Genomic DNA, 26,815 nt, shown 5'->3' with positions numbered 1-26,815 from the left:
TGCCCTCGACTTTTCTTCACAGGAACAAATGTTCAGGCTGGTCAGCCAAGCCCTCTCTCTAAGGTGCAAATTAGCACATAACTGGGAAAAACATTGTTGAGTGCTGACAAACAAGCTGGTGTAGAAAGATGGCTAGGATGTGGGATTGGAAAGGTAATGTTCCCTCAATTAGCAGTGAAGCATTTAGGATTCTCTAATCTCTTCCAATCTGCAGAATACTCTCCTGACAATAAAGGCTTTTCTTGGCAACCACAGAAAAGCAGCTTGAAATGCCCTGCTCTGATAGAAGGTAGGCCTGGCAGAGTCTTCAGCTCTTATTTTGAAAGTTCTTCCCTTACAGACAGCGTAACGCTTTGCTGATCCTTGGCTACCCATCCTGTGGAGGACACCTCATGTCATATTTCCAGGAGGCCCCTGTGGAATGGAACTGTCACCTCATAACCACACGATATACAGCATTCACAGCAACTTCACATAGTGAGGGCCATACAAGCATTTCAGCTTCGATGTGTCACAAGGAAAGCTTTAATTGGATACATGAAAACTAAGAATAGTGGTGTTGTTTTATGGCATTTCCCAAGTTACATAGGCACGGTCTTTTCAGTGACTCAGTGGCTGCTGGAATTACCATTCTGTACTGGATCACTCTGTGTTGCCTGAGTTGACTACCCCAGCACACGCAGGCGTACTGGATTTCCCTGTCTTCCTTCGTGTATTGCAAGCAACAATTTCTTTACTTGCAATTAGGATTGAAATGGCTTTTCAGAGGTTCCCAGCACTTGTAGTAGTTTTTATCCAGGCAGTTGGAGGTCTTGAGGCCCCATTTGGTAACAGCCAAACTGAAGGAAGACTCAAACATGAAGGCCTGTTAGGAAAAGGAAGGTACATTAGGGCAGGAGAGAGAGAGAGGGTTCGATTTCAGGCAAGGTGGCTCTGCCTCTAACCTGCTCAGCCCAGGGGGGGAAAGCAATTCCCAGCAGAGATTATGAAAGCTCTTGAGAGCTGGCATTGTAATACTGATATCAATTAGGTCTCTGATGTGACTTTGGACTCTCTCCACATCTAGTAAGGCCGTGTTGTTCCAAGAGCTCTGGCACAGGGCCTGTTGATGATCATCATTATTATGCGTTAGGGGTTCAGGAGAGGAGGAGAGCCAGGGGTTTCACTTTGTCCATAGGCTAAGGCAAAAATTAACTCAGTCAGCATGAAAATTCCTAGCTCCCTGCTCAGACATCAATTGATGTGGGCAGATGATCAAAGCTGCCTAGTGTCTCATATCTCCAAGGACAGTCCTGGGAACTGAACAGTGCTGATCAGTAAGGGGTGTGAGTACTGCAACAGTTTGATCCCAGTACTTATCCAGCTTGCCTGCAAGAAGCTCAGCTATACTTTGAGAGTCCCACAGTGGCAGTAGGTCGTGCTGTATACAAAACCTTGCTGTCTTCCTCGGGTTCTTACCATAGTCCCTTCTGCAACCCTCTCAGGCTCCAGCTTGGCTTTGCTTGCCTTCTCAAAACAGTCAGCATCCGGCCCATGAGGAGTCATCATGCTGTGCAAGCTAGCCCCTCCAGGATGAAAGCCTTCTTCCTTTGCTTCGTAGTGGCCTCTGATGAGCCCCATGAACTCACTCATGCAGTTCCCTGTGGGAGCAGGCAAAGAGAAGTTGCAACGTGGTGCGGTTTGGAGGCATTGCAGCTGGGCCATGAGCTTGTAGCTCACAGTATACGGAGAGGGCGGTGTATGGAGTGGAGGCTCCTAACAATGTATCACAAGGGAAGATATTGGTCACCCTATGGGCAATGCTTGCAAAGCTGGGCTGCATACAGGTTTTATTCCACTCTTAATTATCTGGATTCAGAAAACGGGAGCTTCCCTAATGAAGATGCACTGGTGTTGGTCAACCTGTGCTTTTCCTGCTACCTGGAGCTATGTAAGTATCAAAACTACACATAGGCTGCATAGCCTGACCTGATATTTATAGGCTTTGATTTGAGTTCCTAAAGCTCTGGAAAGGAAGTTCAGTATAATTCCTCTGTGTTACAGGCGCTGAGGCACAAAACGGAGAAGTGAAAGGCTGCGGCCTAGCTAGCAATCTGCTGGTCTGCTGCCCCAACTCCTAGGTGTGAAATTGTTTTGCTCCATACTTTCCTTCCACCTCCAGTCCAACCAGGCACTTTAGTATCTTATGATTTAGATTCTCCCATTATCTACTTTGTTCTCAAGAGCCACTCTACGTCCAATGACAGGGAGCCAAATTATGTCCTTCCCTGAGGAAAAATAAGCCCACTGAAACCAATGGAGTAATATACCACTAAGTTGGCTAGGGATGGCTAAATCTAATCATCCAGTTCTTATTAAGTTATGCTCCTTGTAGAGGAAACGCTTTAACAACTGCCATCTCAATCTTTCAGCCTTGGTAGACCTGATGTGACTAAACAATATGGCAACTTTATGCTTAGTGGTCATTTTTTTTTGCAAAATCAGGACATGCGTTTGTAGCTATGTTAAATATAGGCCTTTTTCACCACTAGTTCAGTCTTCATTAAGTATAATTCAGGGTCTGAAATCTTTAGCAACAAAACTAATTTAGCTCAAAGCACAGTTGCCCTATATATGTATGCAAACAATCATTAATTTTCGTCCTAAACTGTCAGCATCTCATGTAAGATTGGGTTGTTATGGATTTTTTCATTGAACTCGCTCATGTACTGTGCTTGGAGCACTCAGAATGAGGAGCAGACCGTAAGAGCTTGATTACCAGTGTGCCTACCATGGTAAAGGTATGTCGTATGACTCATAATATCGCTTAGGAAGAATCATCTGGTCAACAAGAAACCAGCTTGGGAAATTTTCGGAACACCACGACTCTATACTTATTCACACTTGGGGCAAAGCTAAAGCAACACGAAAAACCGTGACTCTGAGTGCACCGAAGTGCACCACTGTGCACCAGGTGACAGTGGGAGAAGGGCTCAGGAGATCCAGTTCAGTCCTTTTTGCTGTAAATGATCTCACCCTTGCTCTCTGTCCTTCTCTCGACCTGTGATGTAGTATTTTCCTTTCTCCTGTTCTGTATCTACATATTCTAACGGGATACTAAGAAATATATGGCTGGATGATAGGACAATTTCTGATGTGTTTGTGCAATGCAAAGTTCAATATGCACCTGATCTCAGTGGGAGCCCCTTGAGTACAGACACATCAGTCTATGTAGCCACAAACAGCCCATCACCTCTCAGTTTTCCTAAGACACTGTAAATAGGAATGGCTTTAGTTTTGTTCCTTTTCCAAGGAAGACGCACTGACTCCAAGAAACTGAGTTTAACTGTGCCAAGGGCAACAAACAGCGTCTTCTCTGTGCATCTTCATAAAAAAATGGAGGCTTGTTTTTTCTACATGCCTGTACTCAAACAAAAACAATAAACAGCAGACGTACTGTGGTAGTAGGGTGGCCGGAAGGTGTTGTTAGCTACTCCCCATCGTGGGGGGAATATGACAAAGTCAGCAAGTGCCACTCCAGGACGGGTAGACTTGGCTGTCAGGACAGTGAAAATAGAAGGATCCTGAAAAAAAACAAAGTGAAAAGCATGAAAGAGAGAAGGGCTCAGAACTGTCTGCTCAGGTTGTCCTGCTGGTAAACCTGAATAACGCAGCCTCTCCCTTGCCGAAATACTTTTACCCCCTCCACCTGAGGGTGTGGGTGAGACTTGTAACTGTGTGTGAGACCACTCAGCACCTTGATCCCATGCTGAACAGGGGGGCAAGAGATGAAACTATCTGGTTCTTCCTCTGGCTGCCTTCAGAGAGTCTTCTCTGCACCTGGCCTTGACCCTCAGAGTCCAAGGCAGAAACACAGGTGAGGGACTGCCCTGCACCCTGAATTTCTCCCTCCTCCTTGCCCAAGGAAGATGCTGACATCAGCCTTGCAACTCCTCTCCTCTCCTTCCCACACTGGAGAGACCAGCTGGGAGAGAGTGAGACTCACAGACAGGAGAACAGAGGGTATAAATGGTGGAAAGATCTCTCTATGCCAGCTCTGTCAGGACAAGAGGCAAAGGGCACCAGCTAGAAAAAAGGATATTCTACTTAAAGACAAGAAAAAACCTTTTTACTGTGAGGGTAGTCAAACGCTGGAGGTTGTGGAGTCTCCGTCCTTGGAGATATTCATAAGCCATCTGGACACGGCCCTGAGCAAACAGCTCTAGTTGACCCCGCTCTGAGTTGTTGGACTGGATGATCTCCAGAGGTCCCTGCCAACCTTGGCAAGTGTCCTGTGATTCTGTGGCCAGATGCAGCCCAGAGAGCAGCACTGGCCAGAAGCCTGGCATGTCTGTGCCCTGGAGTCACACTGGGAAGGGGGCCCACTCAGGGCATTTGTGGGGAGGTGGTGAGTGTGGGATCTTCAGATGGGCTTGGCACCTGTTTTGGATCTGGATACTACTGATGGAGGGGGGCAGAGAGAAAGTGTCAGGGTATGAAGCACATGATGTGCAGTAATAGTAGTCCTTGGCCTTTCCCTACTTTTTTTCATTCTGAGGGGCTCAAGTCAGTTTGCTTTCCCTCCCTTTTCTCCTCTGAACAGGTCAAAATTACTTCTTCCTTGAGCAGAGGAGGAAGCTGAAAGACAGAGCAAATGAGACTTGCTTGGGACTGAAGAGTGAGATATTGTAGTTGCAGGAGCATGGTCTTCAGCACTCCTCTGAGGTGATACCTCTTTCTTAGCATGTTATAGAGGACAGGAGTATCCCATTTAATGAATTTAGCCTCATAGACCCTGTGAGGTCTATTGTCCAGTAAACTGATTTTCTGGACTTTGATTCCAAAACCCTCCTCCCGGCAGGCTTTTCTGGAGTTTGAACAACAGTTTCTGTTGGTTGTCTCACTAGAAATGCTTCAGTCTCCTTGCACATCCCCTTGCAGGAGCAATGCCAAGAGATGGCGTAGCTGTCGGAACATCTCCTACTGGGCTGGTTTCCACATTAGGAGAGCTGTTCACATTGATTATGGCTTTTGTTATTTTCCATGAGATCTAGAAATTATTGCACTCAAAGCTGCCAGTTCTTCAAAACAGTTCCATTCCTGGGCTCACAGGAACCATGGGAAGGAATTTGTACGGTTGTAAGAGATAAATCAAGACAAGAATTTGAAGCAAAAAGTCTCAGAGAAACTGAGAACTCAGAGACATCTGAGTTGCTTGGTGTATGTTGGCTTCAGCGTTCAGCCCTCCTTGAGGGCAAAGAAACTCTGTGCTGAGCTGCATAAAGCTATTTAATAAGCTGATTCACCTCCAGTTATGTCAATTTAGGAGGATGTATTAACCTAAAAGAGCTTGGATCAGCCCAGAGAAACAAGCTCAAGAGCTTTCACACAATTTCTTACAGGACAATATATTTTTTAACAGGTAATGAGCCGTTGGAGCTCAGGACGAGTGTTTATCATATGGTATCCACAAAGCATTGCCCTGCTTTGCACAGCTCCAGAACTTACCGCATGGTCAAAAGCAATGGCATTAATGACCATAAAGTTATGCAGATTGTATTTGTATGGTGTGTAGTTCCCGTGCCAGGCTACAACATTGAAGGGGGAGAAATCCTATCAAAACAATAAGAACAGAGAGAGAGGATTACCATACAGGCCTCTCCAACATGTTGCACATATACAGGGCACTCCTCTTTCTCAGATTAAAATAGGTTTAGTGCTGGTAAGAAGCACACTGACAGCTTGCAGCGTGAAGCCAGTTAGCCACAGCCCAGCACTGCGAGGACATGGTTTTCCTCACCGTGGTTTCCCACCCAATGAGCCTCAGTCCTCCCTCTAGAGATGGAGAGCAGGTTCAGTCTCCAAAGGCTGTTGACTGTACAGACTGTGCATGAACAAGGCCAACTGCATCACTGTCTCTCTAGTAACGAAACCGTGGCTTTTCCTAGCAGCTCCAGCTCTTCTCTACTCTGCCACTGGAAAGATGTGGAAAGTATGAGGCAAAGACTTGCACTGAGTCTTTAGATCAGTTAAGCTTTTACAAACATCTTTTCCAGGCTGAGGAGCCACAGCTGGAAAGATAAATAAGCCAACAAGGCATGGGCTCAGTGCTGCTAGATCACTCCCTTCAGCAGCAGCAGGTCAGGCCAGTTACTAAGACTGTGCAAACCAGTGGAATTTTATCCTACATCAGGCTGTGCCAGTCACTGTGCTTTAGTGTTACCTGTCTTCCCTGATGTCCTTACCTGCTGGGCCGCAAACAGCTTGCCGTGGTACTTGCTGATCACTGTGTAGCCCCCTGGCACTTGGCGATCCTCGTACCATGCAACAGGCACCAAGAAGTCACGAGGGTTAGCCAGACCATTGGCTCCTAGGAGAGAGAAAAAAAAGGTCTTTGGGCCACCTGCTGACAAAGGGAGAGGCTGTTGCAATTTCCTGGCTTTGTGGGCGTCCTTCTGTGTTTTGAATGATGTTCTCATTGCTTCTCAGCCCACCATGAAACCTAAAACATTCATGTGCTTTAGCCACTATGAGTAGGTAATTATAATACAGCCTAGAATTTAAGACCATGTTCCCCTCATGTGGCTAAGACTGGTGTCCCCTAGTTCCTTTCTGAACAAGCTTAATACTTCATCCTCAATTAAAGGTGTGTAACAATTGGGAAGTAATCAAAAAAATGAAGGAGGAATTGCTCTCTATTCTTGAACAACCTGCTGGTTGGACATTTAGCCATGCAGAAGTTGTGAGACATGTCATGAGGGGGCCTAATACATTTCTATATGCTTGGAAGAAAGTAATAAAATAAAAGCTGGTGATACTTACAGAGGCCTGTCATATTGTGGGGCTGGTTAGTGTGAGGAGTGCATTTTCAAAGTGCAAAGCACCATATGGGTGCTAAAGCATTCTTCTTTTCATTAGTATTATTGTTAAAAAGTGCTTTGAATTTCTCGGATAAAAATGCAAGACATTACTACCTGCTGCTAAGGTTTAACAGTCAATACTTTCCGCCAGCTGTCATTTTTCAAGTAGAAAGTGAAGTTAGAATAAAGTAAGAATGAAATACAAAGGATCTTGGTCTCTGAGAGGAAGATGGGTAGGTGGAGAGGAGCTCTTATGAATACCAGCTCCTGAAAAGGTTTACTGGCAAGTGCACTCATTTTCTTTTCTCCAGAAAGTAAATGTTATAATAGATTCCTGCCTCGTGGAGGCTGAAAAAAACCAAACCAAAACAACCCCCTCCCCCCCAAGGGTGCCTGAAAAACTGGCTAATGGGAAAACTTCTTACAAATAGAGAGATGGAACAATATCAATAATCAAGTGGAGCAGGCAGGGCGAAGAGTGGGTATCTCAGCTTGCTAAAAGGAAAGCTGCTGAAAAATCACTGTTGACTCAGTGCGGAAAGGGAGAGCACTGTTTTCCCAGGAGAGGTAGTTGAGCAGGGCCCAATTAAATTACTTGGGCCCATTTCTAACTGGAAGAACGGCCAGCTTTGGGTTCACTACTGCTAAGAGACATTTGCAAAACCCTCTGAATGCGGATGGGCCACGCCAAACGTGTTACTGATTTGTAATGTTTATTCAATTTCCTTCAAGCATGGCCAGTCTTTTAGATCTCACTGAGGGCTACCAAACAAGCTCAGTCTAGGGCAGAAAGAAATAGAAATGAAAACAAAAAAATCTCCCCAAAACACTGATCTGAAAGTAAAGAAATATCAGTTAGTGTGGCAGGTATTTTTAGCTGTTTTAAGAGAAGTGAAACTTCACTGATTGATACTATCTTAGTAGCAGTAACCAGGACAATGAAGTAGGAGGTGTTTCCTCAGCAAGAGGTGTATGGAGATGAGCACTTTGGGGACGAGGAAGGTGAAAAAAACTTCAGAGCTGAACACCTCAGTGTTGGCTGGGAAATCACATCAGTGAGGGTGGGAGACCCTCAGATGAAGTTCAGGTGCCTTTCACTGTTGCAAAACCTCTGTTGTGGCAGCAATAGACGGTCTCTTCCCAATCAGTGACAGCGCACAGAAGGGAAAGCTGCTGGCAGAGAGGAGCTATGATTTATGAGGGAGTTGGACCTGTGGTCATCGAAAACAGATTCACTCTGCCAGCGCCGAACATGGAGATATGAATGTGTTGCTGATCTGAGTCTATGCTGCTCACTTTATTGATCTCTAATTTTCCAGAGGGAAAAGCAGCTGGCACGTCCTCCTCCTCTTCCTCCCCTTGTTTATAATAGAGCAGAATATAAAGGAAAACATGGTACTAAACTACAGATAGATAGTTTAGTATTTTTTTCAAGTTCCCTTCCAGAAAGGAAAGTTTCATACACTATTGTGGTTTTTGACCAAGCATTTACATTAATCAGATATGGTCCCTCTGTGGACAGCAGCACAGGGTTGCACAGGCTAACACTGCTTGTGCACACAGGAGGGCATTTTTTCTCTGGCATTTTACGTGGCTTCCCCATTGCACTGAGACTCAGGCTGTGCTTTAGAAAGCAGAGTCCAGCCATTGGAGCAGTGAGGTTCTGAGACGGATGTGAACAGAAGTGAGAAAAAAACACTTGATAAAGTCTAAAATGGGTCTTCGAGAATGTTGCCTCTGAACTCTGCCTTTCCTTTTGCCAGGTAAATGCTCTCCAATTACTCCAAGTTATGTTCTACCCATAAATCAGAAGCATCAATGACGGGCTTTTGGAGTTTCTTTTGGTATGAGCAGGTTCAGAGCCAGCAGACTGGGACTCCCAAACTAGAAGGGAGAAAGTGGAAATGTTGGTGGAAGAGAAATGGTGCCTTCAGTCCCAGGGGAATCTAGGGATGACCAGACCACCATGTTTTTTCAGTTTTTGGCTTGCAGTTCCTCACTCTATCCTTGTGAAATTCGCTGTAGGTCTGATGGGAGATCGTTACCGATGGGTCCCAGGTCAGGCAGCTCAAAGTGTGCGCCGTACACCTCCAGGATGTAGCCTCTGGTCTCACCAAACACCTCCACGTTAAAACGCATTCCTTGCTGGAGTAACGAGAAAAATAAAGCAGGCACCAGGATCATCTCAGGACTTGGCTGATAAATCAAGAAGAGCTGCATGCAGGAGCTAGACACGCTGTGGCTTTGTGAGCCAGATGCAGGGACTGACCTAAGCAGGCAGCTCTCAGATCACCCCAGAGCTGCATTTGTCCAGCCCTCAGAGCTCACCAGAGGCTGTTCAAAACTCAGGTTTCAGCAGCTTGCTCCAAAATCAGGCTCCAAAGCCACAGGCGAGGCTGTGCCCTCACCTGGATTACGCAGATCTCATTGGGCTCCACTAGCAGCTTCCCAAACTCGGTTGTGATGAGCAGTTTCCCTTGCTGAGGCACTGTAGGGACAAAACGTAGGTAAAGGAAATTGAAGTGACAGATGCACGGGCAAGGGGTTTCTGGCTGGCGTTTCTGGGGCTGGAAGCGGCAGCTTGAATGCCATCCTCCCTCTGCCCACAGCGCAAGCAGGGCCCCGGGCAGCATCTGCTGGAAGTGCTGCTGGCCCTTTCTGCCCCGCTTTAGAGCAGCACAAGGTCAGGAAGGGTTGCTCCCTGAGCTCTCTCGTGCATGGCCTTTCAGCAGAGGTGCCTGCGCTGTGCAGAGGGCATTTAGACTGGCTCCATGGTCCTCCATTCACAGCAGGCACCTCTCTCTCCTTTGTTCCACTGCAAAATGTCCCCTGTACCCAGACCTGCCACACCAAGCATGAGGACCGGCCCTCCCTCACCTTGTGCTCCCTTGTTGTAGTGTTTCTCCTCTGCAATGCGGTGCTGTAGCATCTATTCTGCTCCAGGACCTTGTGTGCCAGACCCAGCCAGCTAGTGGATCAACCCGCTCCACGTACCTCGTGGGTGACCAGAACAGAAGCTCTGGTGTTTTTCTGCATCTGGGGGAATGCCTTGCTAGAAGGCACAGTCCTGAGCAATAGCTTAGTGATATGAACCCCAGATAAATGGGACTTGATATATTTGTGGCCATACCTGTCCATCTCACAATCTTCACATAAAATGGTGCATGTACCTGTCCTTGCCATGTTGCAGTAGTGTGAGATGTCTGGGAATAACTAATTCTTTTTGCCACCTGAGGGTAGAAATTGTACTCCACTTACTTATGTCCACATTATTTTTCCATGACCGCCCTGGTACAGGACAGCTCACATTTTGACTTGACAACCCAGCAGATTTGCAAAACCTGTCCTAGTGCTTTTACCTCGTGGTAGTGAGAGAGGTGAACAAGCACAATCAAAGAGTTATGTTATGTTATGTTATGGGAGAAATGTTTTTTACTAGGGAGCCCAAGGTATTTCTGTCCATCAGTCAAGAAAGAAACAAGGAAAAATCAGACTCTCAGTCTCCTAACACTGGTCAGAATATTTTTTCAGCATGTTTGCATTTCATGTGCCAACCTCAAGACTTTCCACGGCACTTATCACAGTTGCCTGAGGCTAGGGGAATGCAGGAGCTAAGCTGCCTTGCCAAATAGTCTTGGATTGAAGCAATGAAGAAACCTAGCTGTGAGCTGTTTTGTAATCCTAAGGCTTATGTTTTCCAGAAAACCTCCACAGTGTGTCCAGTACCAATCCGCAACACTAGAAAAAATCTCTGAACACCTTGCCAAGGAACCGAGGTCACTTTTCAAAAACAAAGTTGAGTCCTGGCTTAGACATACAGCCTCTGAGCTGTGTGAGAGAGACGAACAGGTCCAACAGCTCAGCTTGTGCCAAACCATCGAATTTGGATGGCACAAGAGTGAAGCCAATCCTCTTCTCCAAACCCTTGCAGCTGGCTGTAGGGGCCAAATTCTGGAGGAAAAAAAAGGCAGGCAGGTGGCAACCCACATACCCACGTTCCCACCCTCCTGGGGGAATGAAAAGCCAAAGCATCTACTTACCAATCAGGAAGTCACCATCTGAATTATAAAAGCATCTAAAGAGAAAGAAGAATGGGGAGTTCAAGGTCTCATAAACCCCAGGCACTGCACACTCTGCAGATTATCACAGAGAGTCTTTGGGGCTGAGAGACTGGCACGGCAGAGGTGTCCCCTTCAGCAGCAGAAATGGCCAGTGAATGCAATGTATGGGCAGGTGCAAAGGAAGCAGGGAGGTTTAATGGGCACGGCCTGAAGCTGGATCTCCTCCGAGCTCTGCTAGCTCGTTGTCTTTGTGAGCTTGGGTGAATCAGCCTTTGTAAACTGGGGAATAGGGCTGACTCCCTCGCCAAGTGCTGCAAGGAGCTAGTGATGCCCCTGAGATGTTGCCGGCATACTCAGTGCTCTTCATCTCTCCAGGACAACTCTGGACCCTGGGGCAAGAGCGCCTCCATCTAGCTCATCCTTTCTTGATGCCTCCCCACATCCAACTCTCTCCCTCTCTCCGTGGCTCCCCACCCATTCACCCAATGCTTAGCACTGGAGCATGACCTGCTGTACGAATGCCTGCCAGCCAAGTGCGTCACCTGTGTGCACAAGAGCACAGGGACGCAGAGCGAGTGCTGCCAGCAGAGCAGCCAGCACGCACTGTCCATGGGCAGTCCATTTTCCTGGCCTGTACGCATGCAGGCACCAGCCCGGGGAAGCCTGAGCCTCTGACATACCAGTCACTGACCTGTCAAGCATGGAGGTGTTGCAGACAAAGATATGGACGGCGATGCCATTGCGTCCTCGCGGCTCGCCAGCACCACACAAAGTGTGCAGTCCCTAGGGATCAACCCACAACATCTGGAGTGAGTGACACACAGCTGGGCAGAGGGCAGCTCCCTTTCCTACCCTCAGCCCACTACTTAGCTGGGTCTTACCCCCCTCTCCCCACTTCCTGCCTTTCCACATTCGGCCTTTGTCCGAATATGTTGTTGGCTTTTCTTTAACTTCTTAAGGGATTCTTAGAAATCCCTGTAAGCTGATGATTTTCAGCCCACGGTCTGGGAAGAGCTGGGCTTTGGGGCTATTTTGAAAGGTAAAGAAAAAGTCAAATCCACTGTCAGCTGGTTGAAATCTGGGATTCTCCTCCCAGCTCCCCTCCTGTGAATGTGCTGCAAATCAAGAGGTGTAAAACCACTGCTGACGACCGAACTTCGAGCATCCTCCAAAGTGCACCTGCTGCCAGAATATGTTGCTTTTTTTAGGGTTCCCTGTGATGGTGCGAATGCGCAAAACTACGTGGAAGCGTAAAGAGTTAGGGACTTGCGGGAAGGAGAGGAGCGTGCACCCTCCTCCCGAGGTTGGGTACTCAGTTGCCAGAGGCTGGAGCACCCCACCCGCTCTGGCGTATGAGGTTGGACAGTACCTCTGTGCCTGCGCCAATGCGAGCTGGGATAACTCTTCGTTATCACCCTTGCACAGCCCTCAGCAATGCCATTAACCCTTTCTATGACCCTGGGCATGTCCCAGCCTCAGTTTCCCCTCGGCAAACTTTGCAGTATTCACATCTAAACCCTGGGGAGGAATGAAGGTGGAGGATGCTGGGAAGTTCAGGCCCCCTGACTTACGTTCACAAAATCCAGCTTGTTCTGGGAAGCTTTCGGGATCTCGAAAGGTTTCCACCTCAGCTAGATTCCAGCGAACCAAAAGCAAGAAAGAAACGGCAGTGGTTATAGCATGAATGATGAAGAGTGAGAAGAAAGCAGACCTCATCCCCCTGCTTTCCTACCCCCTGCTAGTTCAGGTGGCTTTCTCTTTCCTCTTTACAAGTGTATTTTGATTTATGCAGCTTTTTCCTTTTGAAGCATGATTTTGTAAAATAATTAGCTGGCCTGTGCGGTGTCAAGGTTAAAAAAGAAAAAAACTATCTCTTCCTCTATTACTAACAACACTCTTGAGAGCAAAGAATTTCAAAGGAGCTGGCTTTCCACAACCACATTTCCATGGGCCTGTGCTTTATTCTGTGCTGGATGATTCGTTCCCTTCATGACCTGAACATAACACTTCTTCTTGCTCCACCTTATTTTCCCCATATCTGAAGCACACGTAGCGATACGTGACAGGTAGCTGTGAGCTGCCTATTAATTCCTGCAAAGCCTGTAGAGATTCTCAGACAGAAGGTGTCAGAGGAGTCCAAAGTATTTATTACTGTTAATATCATCATCAGTACCTCTTCACGGCTGTTGGGAACAAAGTACTGCAGCCGAGCACCTACCATGGGAAGCATTTCAGTGCAAACCAGCCCAAACACCTGCAGTCATCAGGATGTGTTTGGGTCTCAGATCACATTGCCAGCAGCCAGGAGAAGCATCTCCTGCATTTATATGATTTACCCCAGATTAAAGTGTCTCCAACTCAGAGTATCCACAGGAATTCTTTCTTACTTTTAGCTACGTGGCCTGGGAGCTCTTGCAATGTTTTTAGGCTGATTTCCTAAGAAAACAAGGCTTACTGAACTGTGTCTTTATGCGCCTGCCCTACCTAATGGTTTTGAACGCTGTGGAAAAATTTCAGCTAAAGTTGAGAGGGGTTTAAAGATGTACTAAATTCCCCTAAGTCGCATGAAAACAGCATGTTTGCCTCATGAAGAGACCTGAGCAGCTCAGTACTGGTGTTTGCTCCGGGTCAAACTGCTCCAATGTCAGGCAGAGAGGAAGAGGCTGCTGGAAAAGTTGCTTGTTCTGGAAGGGGAGGCCAACTGCATCTGCCAGTAGGTCAGATGTGACCCTTGTGAGGTATTTACACATACCAGATGAGCCAGTAAAATAGCAATGAACCTCAATTTTGGCTTTTTAACTTCTTCAAAGCATGGCTTCCTTTGTTTTTGTGTCTGCCCAGACAACTGCCCAAATATGAACCTAGTGTAAATGGAAAGCATAGCCAGAATATGTTCCTGAGTCTGCTGCCAGCCTGAAGCAAGGACTCAGCAGTGTAAACTTCCTTGTCTCCTGACGGCTGTGACGGCTGCAAAGGCCAATGATGACATGTCAATATGAACTATTCATCTGCTGATTGCTGTAAGCTTTCAGGTCTGGGATTTGAGAACCACTGGCAGAAAGGACACACAGAAGGAAGGAGAGAGAAGACCCAGAAGACAGTAGAGAGACAAAGAGAACAGAGAAAAGAAGAAAAATAAATGTCAGCTATAAAGCTGGCCTAAAGGGGAGCAAATTTTTCTCACTGAGGAATATCAAAGATGACAGTAAATCTACAGATTAAATAACAAGTGTAGTGCAGTTCCCACATAACAGCTTCATTTTCACTTTGGTCTCTCTGGAGACCTCCTCAGTCCTCATTACTGCTGAACAAGGATAGTGGGAAATCAGTGTATAACCTAGATGATTGATCATAGCAGAAAATGGTATCTTGCTCCCTCTCCTCCAAAGGGCTTGCAAGCTGCTGGGTCGCTGCTGGGCTTCGTGCTCCGTTTGTCTGGTGCATCTCTGTTGTATTTGGCTCTCTCAGATGTAAGAATACAAGAATGAGGGCACTGAGTTGGTAAAAAAGTCCATAATTTCCAATAGCAGTTGGCAGTGGGTGCTTTAAATGGGGAAGCTTATATTGTTATTTCCCTGGTATATTCTGCCGGACTCCAGTGATCTGTGGCCCTCCTGAGACATAGTATCTCCATGTTTAGTATTACTTAATAGGCTTTCTCTCTCCAAGTTTGTCCAATTACTTTCTGAACCCACTTAAACCCTTAGCATTGACAATGTCCTGTGTTTTTTGAATTTGCCATTAGTCAGGGCTATTCACTTTCCTTCTGCCCCTCAGGCATAGCTTCCCTCAGTCATCTCTTTTGCTGGCTGGGGAGCTTTCTCCTGCTTCAGCAATTGTTGTATGAGTGTCCCTTCCCCCCCGCCCCCACCACGGCTGGTCCCTCAGGAAGCAGGTGTACTGCATGTAAATAGCCTGCAATGCCTGAGAGATGGGCACCTTAGAAATACCGTAATCACAAATAACCATAATCTTAGATGTGGGTTATGAAAGGGCATCAGGGACAGATGAAGTGATAACAGAAGTCGTTGGAGCTTCATTTAAGAAGGAGCACCAAAGTCACCTGAATATGAGCCTGTCACCACTCCTTGGTGAGTGACTGGAAAACATATTCCAGCAGAAGTGGGAAAATATTTAGACAAATGGCAAGGCTGCCAGAAAGCTGGAAATTAGCTAATAATGATGTATCAAAGGACAAAACCTGAGAGGAGCTAAAACCAACAAACGCGAGATTATGATGAGAGAAGAATGGCAGGAGGAAAGAGCCACATTAGTAAAGCCAAATGTTCTGGGGCTGGCAGGGAAGAAATCATAATTAAAGATGATGGCAAGGCCATAAGAGAGGAAGACAAATGCCATGTCCCTGTGTGACTCTCTAGAATGAAGCTTGATTTCCCACGAGGGCTGCAGAGAAGCAGGCTGGAAGCCAGCAGCCTCTCCGAAAGCCTGGTAAGGGAGGGGACAGAGAGCAGAAACACACTGCTGCTCTGCCTGCCGGGCTGGAGCATGATGAACTTCTCATGGGGCAAATGGGACATGGAGAGGGTGCAGCTATTAAATCCACTTTGGGGATTTAACTCAACTAGAATTTGGCTAGAGCAGATAGATGCTCACAACCACACACATGGTGCATTTTCCTACTGCATGTTAGCTGTAAAACCCATGGCAGAGTTCAACAGGGCAGGCCAGGGCACTTTTCGACGTGGTTACCTGGGTGGGGTCAGGCTCAACGTCATCCCAGTTGTGTGTCAAGTGGCCTTCTTCAAGAGGTTGGAAGGGTTTGTGGCACACAGATGGGAGGATCCGATACAGCCAGCTAGAAAGAAGGAAAAGAAAGACTTGAATTAGGCTAGGGAGGAGATTAAACTCTCTGAATGACTGCTAGCTGATTTAACTCCTCAAGACATGAATGAAATTCACATTCGCAGCAACTGAACCAAAGGGAATGTTAAATATCAAACATACTTCGCAGCTAGAGACTTCCAGAAAGATAAGGATTTTTTCTAGGCTCTGAATACACACAGGAAAACCTGCTGTTACATATAGGTAGATGTCTACATGTGTATTTATATATAACTACATACGTACACATAGACATATAATATACATATATATATACACACACACGCACACACATATATACATACACACAAACACACATAAATGTGTGTATACGTATAAAATAAAAAGATAAAGCTTTATCTGTGGCTGAAACACAGCTCTCTCTGGGGTGGAGGACAAGGGCTATTTAACCAGAGCTACAAAGCTGTTCAGAGAAGGCAGGGAAGAGCACAGTGTCTAACTGAAAGCTCAGAGGAGCTTTCAGGAGACAGCAGATCGCAGCCAGCACTTGCATTTGGATGGGTTACTGAAAGCAGCATCCTATGCTTGGCTGATTGCGCCCATAGGATCGTCAGTGAGCCCAGGCAGTCAAGACGGATGTTTTATGTATGACACTTCCTATGGGCCCCCTGTGTCTCCATCACTCTCCGGGATTGTTTCTAGAGGTCTCTGTGCAAGCACTGGCCCTGCTCAGGCCGTGGGAACTGCGAGCCGCTGGCCCTGTGTGATTTAGCTGCAGGGTTTGCTGAGTGGCCTGTCGATGAGCTTGGGCCACTTTCCCTTGAGGCAGAGTGCGGCAGCAGAGCCACCGTGGCCTCCTGGCCCTGTTGGTCTGGGTCACCAGCCATCCCGGAGCCATTCGCTATCCTGCAGCAAGGGTCAAAGCGAGGGGAAATGGCCTGGGCTACTCTGCCACCCCTCTAAAGAGAGAAATGCAGCAATGCCTCGGGCCAGCGAACGTGGATTTCTGCGCTGTCGCTTCTCCTTCCTTTCTGTTCCTTGTGCCTGTTGCTGCAGCCCCTGCTTCCCCTCTGCACCGGGCATCACAGCCAGCACACACGCTTCGTGTACACCCACAGCCAAGCCAGAAGAAGGGCTTTTAACCAGGCAGGAGAGCAGAGGTAAGCTCGAAAGCCTGAGCTAGGCAGGGCTGCCAAAGCCTCTGATGTGTGTTGGCTGCAGTTTGGGTGGGAGGAGGCAGCTCTCTCTGGAGAGCTGGAAAATTGCCACCAAGGACATTTTCGTGCAGCAAACAATGATTCATCCCCTTTCCCACGCACGGTGAGAGCTGGCACCAGGGCGGTGAGCGGAGCACTGCTAGGCAGCCCAGATGATGCATTCGCCTTTCACTTGAAGGAACAACAGAAGGGATGGAAAAGCCTCTGTGGGAGAAGCAAAACGATAAAACTATCTTCTGCAATCAGATAACGGGCAGCGCGAGGTGTCCGAAATGGAGCGCTGCAGGACATTTGCTTCGGGGTGGAACAAGCTGTCTCCAGCATCTGCTGGGACGGCAAGGCAGTGAGTAGCGGCCGGGGGCAGGCTCTGGCAGTTGCAAAACAGGTGCGAGCCCTCGCCAGCCCTGGCCAGAGAGCAGGGGCTGCTCCCAGGGTGAGAGAAGATCCGTGCGTCGAGGCGTATTTCTGACACTGTCCATCAGGTGCTTACAAATGCCAGCTCCAGTGGTGAAGCTTTTGAATGTGTCCTCTCCGTGTCCCCGACGGACCACGGCTGAAAAGGCTGGTTGCACAGAGCCAGCCCATCCATCACTCCCTGCTGCTTGCTCCCTCCACACACACACACATGCACACACATCACCTGGTCGCTGCCGGGGGTCAGTGTTACCGTACCTTCTCTTATTTGTGGGCCGGGGACAGGTGAAAGCAGAGCCCGAGAGCTGTTCTGCATACAGGCCGTATGGGCAGACTTGCGGGTTATTCTGAATTGGAAAGAAAAACAGAGAGTGAGACGCACCGGCCCAGGGGTCAACTCTCAGGAAACTGCACTAGACGCCTGGCAGCCTGATGCCAGCATCCGTGCGACCGGGCAGCGATTTTTTCCTGCTTTCATGAGGCTTAGATACCCAGCAGGTATCAGCCAGACCCTGAAACTTCTTCTCACGCGCAAGAGCCTCAAGCGGTGCCCTGAGGAATCGGCAGAGCCAGGGGCAGATACACCAGCTGCTGGAGCTATCCGTAAAGGGCAGCGTTTGGGAGCATCTGTGAAAAGACCATGTGGGCAAAGGGAATTAATAACAAAGCTGACAGGATACAAAGCAGGTTATTAAGAAAATAATCACACCTTTTAGAGACCAGATATCCAGAAGGGCTGCCCCAGCGTGGGGAAGCATCACATTTCTGCGGCCTTGGCTGAGAGCTGATAAGGACGCCCACCCTGCAGAAGCTGCATGTTTGCACTGAGCCTCCCCTTCCCCCTCTGCCCTCTGCCTAGAGGAGGGGTGCCCAGAGCAGATGTGTCCATGGTGTAACGCTGCCTTCTGCCAATGCTGCTGGTTACCCACGAGCGGGAGTGATTTGTGGGAGAGTCTTTGCTTTTCTGAAGGGCTTCTGGGCAATGACGTTCCTTCTCTGCAGCGCCAAGGACGCGCTTTCCCCTTTGCAGAGCCATGGGTATGACCTAGCACAGGTTTAACAGCTCCTATGAGTCTATGACTTCTCAGAGAAGAGCAGCTAAACATTTTGATCTCAGTAGGCCAGTAGCTATTTGTTTGAGATCAGCAAGAAGCAAAGGCATCTGAGTACAGGGGAAATGCCCCGGTGGGACAGCCATCTGGCACTTGCTGTCCCAGCTGCCCCTTACAGGGCCCAGTTTAGCATCCTGCCATCCTGCTGTGGCTGAGCAGATCAGACACTCATGCGGTATCAAACACTGCCCTGGCAGGCGAGCATAAGGAAGAGGTAAAACCCTCGTAACGCGCGCAGCTTTCCGGCCCTCCAACTTTTATCTTGTCAGTGTGGGTACACAGTGAAGCAGGGGGATCAATAGCCCTTGTCATTTTGATCTTAGCCAGTGCTACTGCAGATGCCAGCCTTATAAATACTGCAGAGGGGAAAGGATCCACACTCGGGACTGGAGATTTTTTTTTTGGTCGCACTCATTCTCAGATTTTCTTTTAACTCTTTTGACTCTGAGTCCAAAGCCCGTCCAGATGAGGGTACCTCAGCCAGGAGCTGGAGGGCTGCATTTAATTTACACGCACTGGTATGAATTTCGAATGTCCTTGCCCTGAAGAGAACGGTGTTGCCATGGGAAATTACAGATTGCAGCCTGCAGGCAGGGAGCATGCTTTGGCCGGAGGCTGGAGCGCTGCCTGTTCAGAGTGGTAGTCACTGCTATCGATCTCCCGGTTACAAGGTTCCTCTTTTAAACATTTTTTTCTCTACCCATCTGCTAAAGCCATTCTCAGAAACGAGATACTACGCTAGCTGAACCATCAGTCAGGCTGATCCTGATCCATAGCAATTTCTCTTTCTTGTGAGTATACCGTAGGCTGTAATGCAGACTTAGGGGACCTATAAATACATTTCACTCATCCCGGTCTTGTGTGTTAATATCCATCCGGCACACTTCATGTAAAACATCAGAAGTGGGGAGATCCAAAAACTCAGGAAATGCTGTGGGTGAAGTTCCCTGTTCAAGCTTCGTTCTGCATGCATGTTTGCACAGATGATGAAGAAGAGCTGACTTGCACCAAGGGAAATCCTTAAGTGAGCACAAAATGCTGCCATCCAAATCTAAGGGATTACATGAGAGCCAAGGCAGGGGCACAATCAGCCTCACAGAATTTATGCTGTTATAAGGGAGACCAACATAAAGGGGGTGAGAGAATTTCAGTTCTTCAGTGATTTGTTCTCAGATCTGTGGACTGAGTGGACAGCATCACAGGGGTGGTGATTCCTTTCTTTAAAACTAAGCAAACCAACCTAATTTATCGTAATCTAACACGTTTACAATTATTCACTCTTAGCAATAAAACTGTCAGTTTATTGCTGCATGCGTTCCTGTCCCCTCCTTACAGCAAAGCTGCTGTCCTGTCACAGGCTTATCCCCCAGCTTATTCAAAATCAGTTCTATAGAAATCCTGAAAGTCAAGTCCTCTGTGTGAGCACCATCTCTCTGCCAAGCTTCACGCTTCTACTCCAATTTATTCCAGTGCTAGAGCCAATTGCTTCATTCCTAACATGGCTGAGTCATTTTTACTCCAAACTCCTTTCTGAAAAAAAATGCTATTGAGCAGAAGTAAGTCAGGATAGCCTCAAACCCCAAGGTGAGACTGGGAAGATCACAAGGAACTTGAGAATAGAGTCTGAACAGAAATCTTTAATTCTGATTTTTGCCAGCATCTTAATATTCTAGTCCTGCATAAAAAAAGGCTCCTGAACGTTTTTGTGGTGGCAGAGAAAAGAATGGAAATGTTTTCAGACAAAAGAAACACAGGGAGCAGATAGCCACTCCTCTCCATGACAGTAAAAAAAATCACATTAAAGAACTTGGTACCTGTCCCTCTGGTAAAGCTCCAGGGCAGCGCGGATCCTCAGAAACATGTTCATTTCCAAATCCCGTCATGTACTGTAAAATAAACCCCATAAACACACCAGTGATTTAAAACATGAAGCAAAACCTCCCCAAGTAATCCAGCCCTTCCCCAAGTTTTTTTCCAAACCCTTTGTATGTACTAAGACTTTCTCAAGTGACCTACTTGTTTATCTCCATGGACCATTTTCACAGCTCCTCAGTGTGAGACTGCCTTCATTAGCTAACCATGTGTTTGACTGGGAAAAACAGGCAGGATTTCCTATTCTGTTAAACCTGCAGGTATGTTTTGATCACATTTTGCACCACTTTAGAAGCATGCCAAATAACAAATATACGATATGACTCAAGAACAGCAGAGTGATGTACGGGAGAAAGAAGTACACACCAATGTTATGGAGGCATGGTAGCCACTGTCAAAGTTAAAACTGATACCAATTTGAAAGTGAATTTCTTTAACGTTCTAAAGTCTACAGACTGTCTTGTAAATGAGTGCACTGAGTCATGGCCCTCAGATACTTAGGGACTGAAACTAGGAGTCATCTGGCTGTAGGGTCCTTGTGATACGTCTTGTGATACATCCCCATGACCACCAAGAAAAAGATCAGGACTTTGTTGGAATGAGGGGGGAAGGAAACTCTACTGGGACTTAAACTATGTCACCGATTTGCCCTAAATGAATGTCACCCAATTGGGCTTGAACTCTGTTACCATCCACTACGGCAGCAAGCAAGAATCAAACCATTAACAGGTTATAATTCAATCTTCTAAGGCAGGGCCCACCCAAGAGACATGTACGTAGAAGGAACAGACCTGTGCACTCTCCTAGGCCTGCTCTGCTTACATCTGCTATGGGAAAGCAGGCTAAAAGCTGCAAGGACCCCAGAGACTGCAGCCCCCACCTTTGTGTTGTTGAGAAAAGCCCCACAGCAAGCCTGAGACATAGGAGGGAAGAAGGTGTAACAGAGAGCTCAACTTTGCATTGACAGAAATGTAAATACAGTCCCTTCACACCCTACAGAAAGACGTGAAACAACTCCATTGAACTCCGCATGAATGCGGAGGTGCTTTGGCAGTGATCCATGGGTTCAGCGTCAAGGCCAGGAGAGAGAGTTAAATATTAATGTTCCCCTCTATCAATTGCAAGAGTGTCTAGGCTGCTCGTCCGACTCAACACAGCAGAGCTGGGATGACAAAGCCCAGGAGCCCCAACACTCGGGCTTATATACACTCATGCACCCTACTCACGTGGTACCTACAGCTACACCAACGAAGCTGCACCTCTGCCATACTCCTGCATCAATGCAGCTAACCCCAGGTTCAAGCACTGACAAACCACAGCAAATGCCAGTCACCCTCAGATTGGTGTGCTGTAACGTGAAGGGGGGAAAGACGTCATGTAAATGGGGGTGAGGGAGGTTCAGCACCACGCCAAGGCCTCCAGTGCTTGCGTGTTGGGTTGGGCAGCTGCCCTTTGGGGCTGAAAAACACTGAAGGGGTCTTGCCTGCAGACTGAACTTTGTTAGAAAAGTCTATGTATTCCCAGAGAGACCGAGACTGGCTGAAGCCCTACTTGACCTGAACCTGAAAGCATCTTAGTTTCGGTAGGCTAAAGGAGGATATTTCTCTACTTCTTCTTACAAATGAACATACATTGCTAGGACTCTGTTCTCTACTGGGTTCTGCAAGAAGCATATTGGTATGCAAAGCAGCAGGTCACCTAAGCAGCCTTGGCAAGTATACTGTACTGGAGCATTTCTTCCTTGCTTTCTTTCCTTTGTTCTTTTTTTTCCCTTTTTTTTTCTTTTTTTTTCTTTTTTTTTCTTTTTTTTTTTTTCTTTTAAACGGAAATGCAGCAATATCTGATGGGACTGCAGCAGTTCCAGCATTAACCAAGTCCTCCTGGCTGCATTCACCTTTGCTGACAACGTACGGGTGGTGGCAGCATTAGCCTGCACGACAGCCTTGGCAAAACAGCAGGGGGAGGAAAGGGGGAAGAAGAGAAGGAGGGTTATTCTTATTTTCTCAGGGCCCAGCCAGCAAGGCCTGGCAGGCTCTGCCACTGGCACAGCAGGGAGAGGGTTAATGCAACACTCCTGCTGCTTTGCCAGATATCATGCATACCTGCAAAATGTTCTGAATTAAAGCTGGTGGAGAGGGGGAAGGGCACAGTGTGTGTTTCTTCAGCAACACGGTCAGTTTGCGTATCTGGTACCTTGGGTATGCGCCACAGCCACCCCGTGCCACCGTGCTAAGAGCAAGAGCAGCGCGGGAGGAGTCCAGGGGGACGGAGGCTTCACGCTGCACCAAGTTTGTGCTGTGAAAAACCCATCACCCAGCCTTCAGGCTAAAAAGCCAGCGATCTGCACAGCTGACCTGTCCCATGCACTGCATCCCAATTAGCCTCCCCCCAGAGCCCCTTTGCTACTGCTTGTTGCAACAGGGGAAGGAAAAAAGAAAAAAAAAAAAAGAAAAAAAAAACCCAGCAGCAAGTGGTTCATCCTGGCAGCTCCTCCATGCAGGACGTTGGTGCTGCACTGCACCTTGTGCAGCCTGGAGCAGGTGGCTCTCAGGATCTCCAGGCTGCAGACAGGTTCCCACCAGGCTGGATGGACAGCTGCAGGGAGGGAGCTGCAGGGGCTTTAGGTGACTCAGCGAGCTGAGCCAAGGAGGAGCTGGCTTTTGGGAGGGAGGGTCACATCTCGTGCTGCAGGAGCTCTGCACTGCTGTCCCCACCTCACCGCTGGGAACCGGGCTAGGGGGAAGCTGCTGCATCACTATTTGGTCAAATCATTTTTTCCTGCTACGAAAAAAAATATCCTCAGGTAACTACACTGAAGGTTGAAAAAAAGGCACTTCCCTCTCATTGGCAGGGTTGTAGCTGAGGGAGAGGAGACGTTGTCCTACCAGTGATTTATTAGACTGAGTTGGGCTCCAAGTTTTCACTTGGTTGTTTGGTGTGGGTTTTCTCACTCACTTGCTATATTTTGTCTTTCCCTATGAGAGACCTCAGAAAGACTCATCTCTTCTTTAATCCCTTAAGGGTCAGTTTAAAATACTACTTAATCTGCCAAAAAAAAATCCCACACCAGCACTCCTGTATAAACATAGAGCTGGCGAGTTCAAGACTTATTTGAATGTTCATGTTATGGCTGGGGGGGTTGTGTGTGTTTGTTTTTTGTTTTTTCAAAAATCAGTGTTGGGAGATGATACAAATGTGAAAGGACTCAGATGCTGAGCCAATGCTCAGCTACAGCTCTGAATCCAGCTCACGCAGACCGTGACTAAAATGATGTCCATCGTGTGACTGCTGTAAGGGGGGGCTTTTCCAGCAAAGCTGGTAGGTTCACCTGGTCCTAACAAATAACTTTTCTCATTTGCTGGCTCCACAGAGCAGGCATGGCTGCCGGGCCAGCCGTCCTCTCCCCATGTCAGCAGGAGGGGGCGCTGGGAGGTGCTGGGGCCCAGTGCTTGATCATTTGTCCTGGTGGCACTTCACTCTCTAGGATGTTCTCCCAGGTTCTCACATGACCTCTGCTGTTGTAGGCCAGTCTGGAGCAATGGCACGAGGAGCAAGTGCCCCATGTGCCTTCTCCCTGGTGGCCCTCTGAGCACACGCACCCCAGCTCTCCACTCACTTTGCACACCGTGATCCTGAGCCAGGTTCCAGGAGGCCTCCTCCCTTTGGTGGGCCCCAGTAGACACGGGGAGCTCTGCCCGCCCAGGTTTGCTGGTGGGACTGGCACCCACACTGGAGCATCTGTCTAAGGTAAAAAGAGCTAGAAAGATGAAAACTAACCCTTCTTTTCCATTAAATGAAACAGGATTTTTAGTCCAAAGTGACCTCCCTCTAGGTCCCTGTTTCATCTCCACGACTCCTCAGCAATATTCTGAGCAGCTCCAGGTCAGCTAGGTTGATGAGGGACTATTTTGGGTAACTGAACAGATGCTTTCTCTGTAAAACAAAAAGTTCCCTATAGTCCTTTGTTTTTACTTCTGCTTTTAATTACCATTGCTAATATTTTGTTTGTGATCCTGTAGCTTTTTATGTAAATAGGATCTAAGGAATTCATCTGATTCCACTTTGCATTTGTTTTGCATTTTATTTTTCAATAAAATGGGAGAGAGAAAAGCCCAGCACAGTGTAAAAAACTCAGCAACACTCATCGATTTAAATAACTGAGATGCAAAGCAGAGTGGTCTCAATGGGTGTCGTGCTCTGACCTATAATCCATAACCTTTTGCTCACCAGATTAGAAAGCAGGCACGGGAAAAATGCATTTGAAGTCTGAACACACAGACTCTATTATTGAGGCCCTTCCTCAAACACTACATACTATGTTTCTCTATCAGCTACTGCTGCGGGTTACAGAAAAACAACAGCTTCATACAGGAAAGCACAGCACTTTGTGTCAGCTCAGACTAGTCAGCACAGGAGCATCTAACACAACCCACAAAACCAAGGAAATGAAAATACAAGGCCACAGACAGGGCAGGCCTGTGAGGGGCTCCGCAGTCATCTAATAACACAGGAAAAAAGCACTGACGACAGGCACTGCGCCCCAACCTTAGCTCTGCCCCCACGGGATTGCAGGACTCCGGGTCAGGCCTATGGCCATTGGCTGTGGCTGTCATGGTATTGCAGAGCTTATGAACGTCGCTGGCAGAAGCCAACACACACTTAACTGCTGGGAGAGGAGGAAGTGGGTAGATCACCATTAACAAGCTGATCTTGGGCTGTTTTAGCATTTGAGTTTCCAGTTGGTAGAGGGAACTTGCTTCTTTGAAAAGCTCAGGGAAACCGAGCCTTTTTGTGTGTGTATGTATATACATATGTGTGTATATATATGTGTGTGTGTGTTTATACATACATATATATATATATGTGTGTGTGTGTGTGTGTGTGTGTGTACTTATCCATACAACCACACATGCATTTATATATATACACATGCATATGTATCATGAACATCCAGAACTTGACAAGGGCTTAAAAACAATGGCAATTCCAAAGTCTGGGGAAGAACATGGGCAGCGCTGTACCAGCTCTTGACACCTGTAGCAGTCGTGGGAGGAGACAGTGCCGTTACTGCCTGCTACGGCATTATTCATGCGTCCCTATGACACAGGGGTGACTGACCCCCACTGCTAAGCCAGCAAGGCGCTGATGAGATTCAGGATGGCAATCTTTATTCTTTATGAATAAATAATAAAACAATAACCTCCTGCCCTTGTTCTAAAACTCTCCCACGCCTGACAGTAGACTCTGACAAAACGCTGAGGGGAAAGTTCCCGTTGGCTGCCCTGTTGCACAAACTGGGAGCGCTGGAGCTCAGAGGAGAAGGCATGACTTGGTGGAGGGAGCTTGTGCTAGAGCTGAATTTGGAGCCCAGGTGTCCTGGCCTGCTCTAATGCCCTGGCAACGCATTTCCAAGAATACCGGGAATTCCCACAGCCAAGCAAGTGCTGGTGCCTGGGGTTGCTGGGGAAGTTCACAGTGAAGATTGCAAAAGCTGGGCAGATGTTACAAGCCAGATCTCATAGGCTGAGGGGGAAACACCCCCCTGGCAGCCAGAGCAGGAGGAGGAGGGTATATGGAGGGAAGGGAGAACAAATATCGTGCTGAAAAGTTCGTGAGCTGGGACAGCCTGATCAAGAATGATTTCAAAAGGATGGGAAGAGAGATTTAAAAACCTATTCAAATGAAATTCAGCAAAAGCCTTTATCCCAAGAGAGCTTTAATACACACCTTTAAACACAGAAGAGAGGCACATTAAAACTAAATGAAATAGTCATGCTATAGTCTGGCCAAAAAAATTATACCAGCCCAAACCCGAACCCCACACCTCACTTTCAGCTTGACAGTTTGCTGCCACCTCATTCTCACCAATCTCCCTCTACAGGGATCACTTCCCTTCCACACATTCGGTGCCTCACCGCAGGCAAATTCCAGCAAACACCCAAAGAGCTCGGTGGAAACATAACTGCCCTCCAGCAACGAAGCAGAGGTACAGAGGTGCCGAGAAGGGGTGTTTTCCACATCCGCCATTCAAAGCTCACAGGTGTCCTGTCCCTTACCTTCAGCCCAGGCATCTTCTCCTGCTTCCTTTGTCACTCTGAGAAGATGCAAACCCCAAGCAGGTATTCGGCCAAAATGATCCGTCACTGCCGTCTTCAAATAAATCCTGCCAGCTGATACTTTTCGGGTGACAGGGGCTGCATGGACCAAGCAGGGCTGATTGCAAACTGACTGTGCTGTAAGTAAGAAAGTCCAAAGGAATTTTCAGACTGTTTACTCAGTCTAGTCTGCATTTAACCAAATACAGGCCTTTCTCCATTGAACCAATCCAGGGACTGATTTAAAGATAATAAATGGGGGGTGGAGGGACACAGCTCCCTCACTGCTTCTTTTTCCCCTTAGCTGTTAAAAATGGAGCTGTAGTTCTTACATATGGGGAAAAACAGAAGGTACTTAAAGAACACATAAGAGCAAAGAAAAGCCATTTTTCGCCACTGTTT

General features: G+C 47.5%; 1 protein-coding gene across 1 annotated transcript; it reads right to left on the bottom strand.

Moving 5' to 3' along the window:
- Positions 1–502: 502 nt before the first annotated feature.
- HGD (homogentisate 1,2-dioxygenase) lies at positions 503–26,652 on the bottom strand. Its single transcript, XM_009689646.2, has 14 exons — positions 26,375–26,652; positions 20,261–20,332; positions 17,593–17,681; positions 15,611–15,716; positions 12,472–12,531; positions 11,592–11,683; positions 10,880–10,914; positions 9,248–9,327; positions 8,885–8,984; positions 6,225–6,349; positions 5,488–5,592; positions 3,437–3,563; positions 1,459–1,640; positions 503–865 (listed from the first exon to the last, which is right to left on the bottom strand). The coding sequence occupies exons 1-14, from the start codon at positions 26,387–26,389 to the stop codon at positions 734–736; spliced, it is 1,320 nt and encodes a 439-aa protein (XP_009687941.1). The 5' UTR covers positions 26,390–26,652; the 3' UTR covers positions 503–733.
- Between the last annotated feature and the right edge of the window lie 163 nt (positions 26,653–26,815).

Source organism: Struthio camelus, chromosome 1, assembly GCF_040807025.1.
Source record: "Struthio camelus isolate bStrCam1 chromosome 1, bStrCam1.hap1, whole genome shotgun sequence".
NCBI lineage: Eukaryota > Metazoa > Chordata > Aves > Struthioniformes > Struthionidae > Struthio > Struthio camelus.
This window is presented reverse-complemented; position numbering and strand designations above follow the sequence as displayed.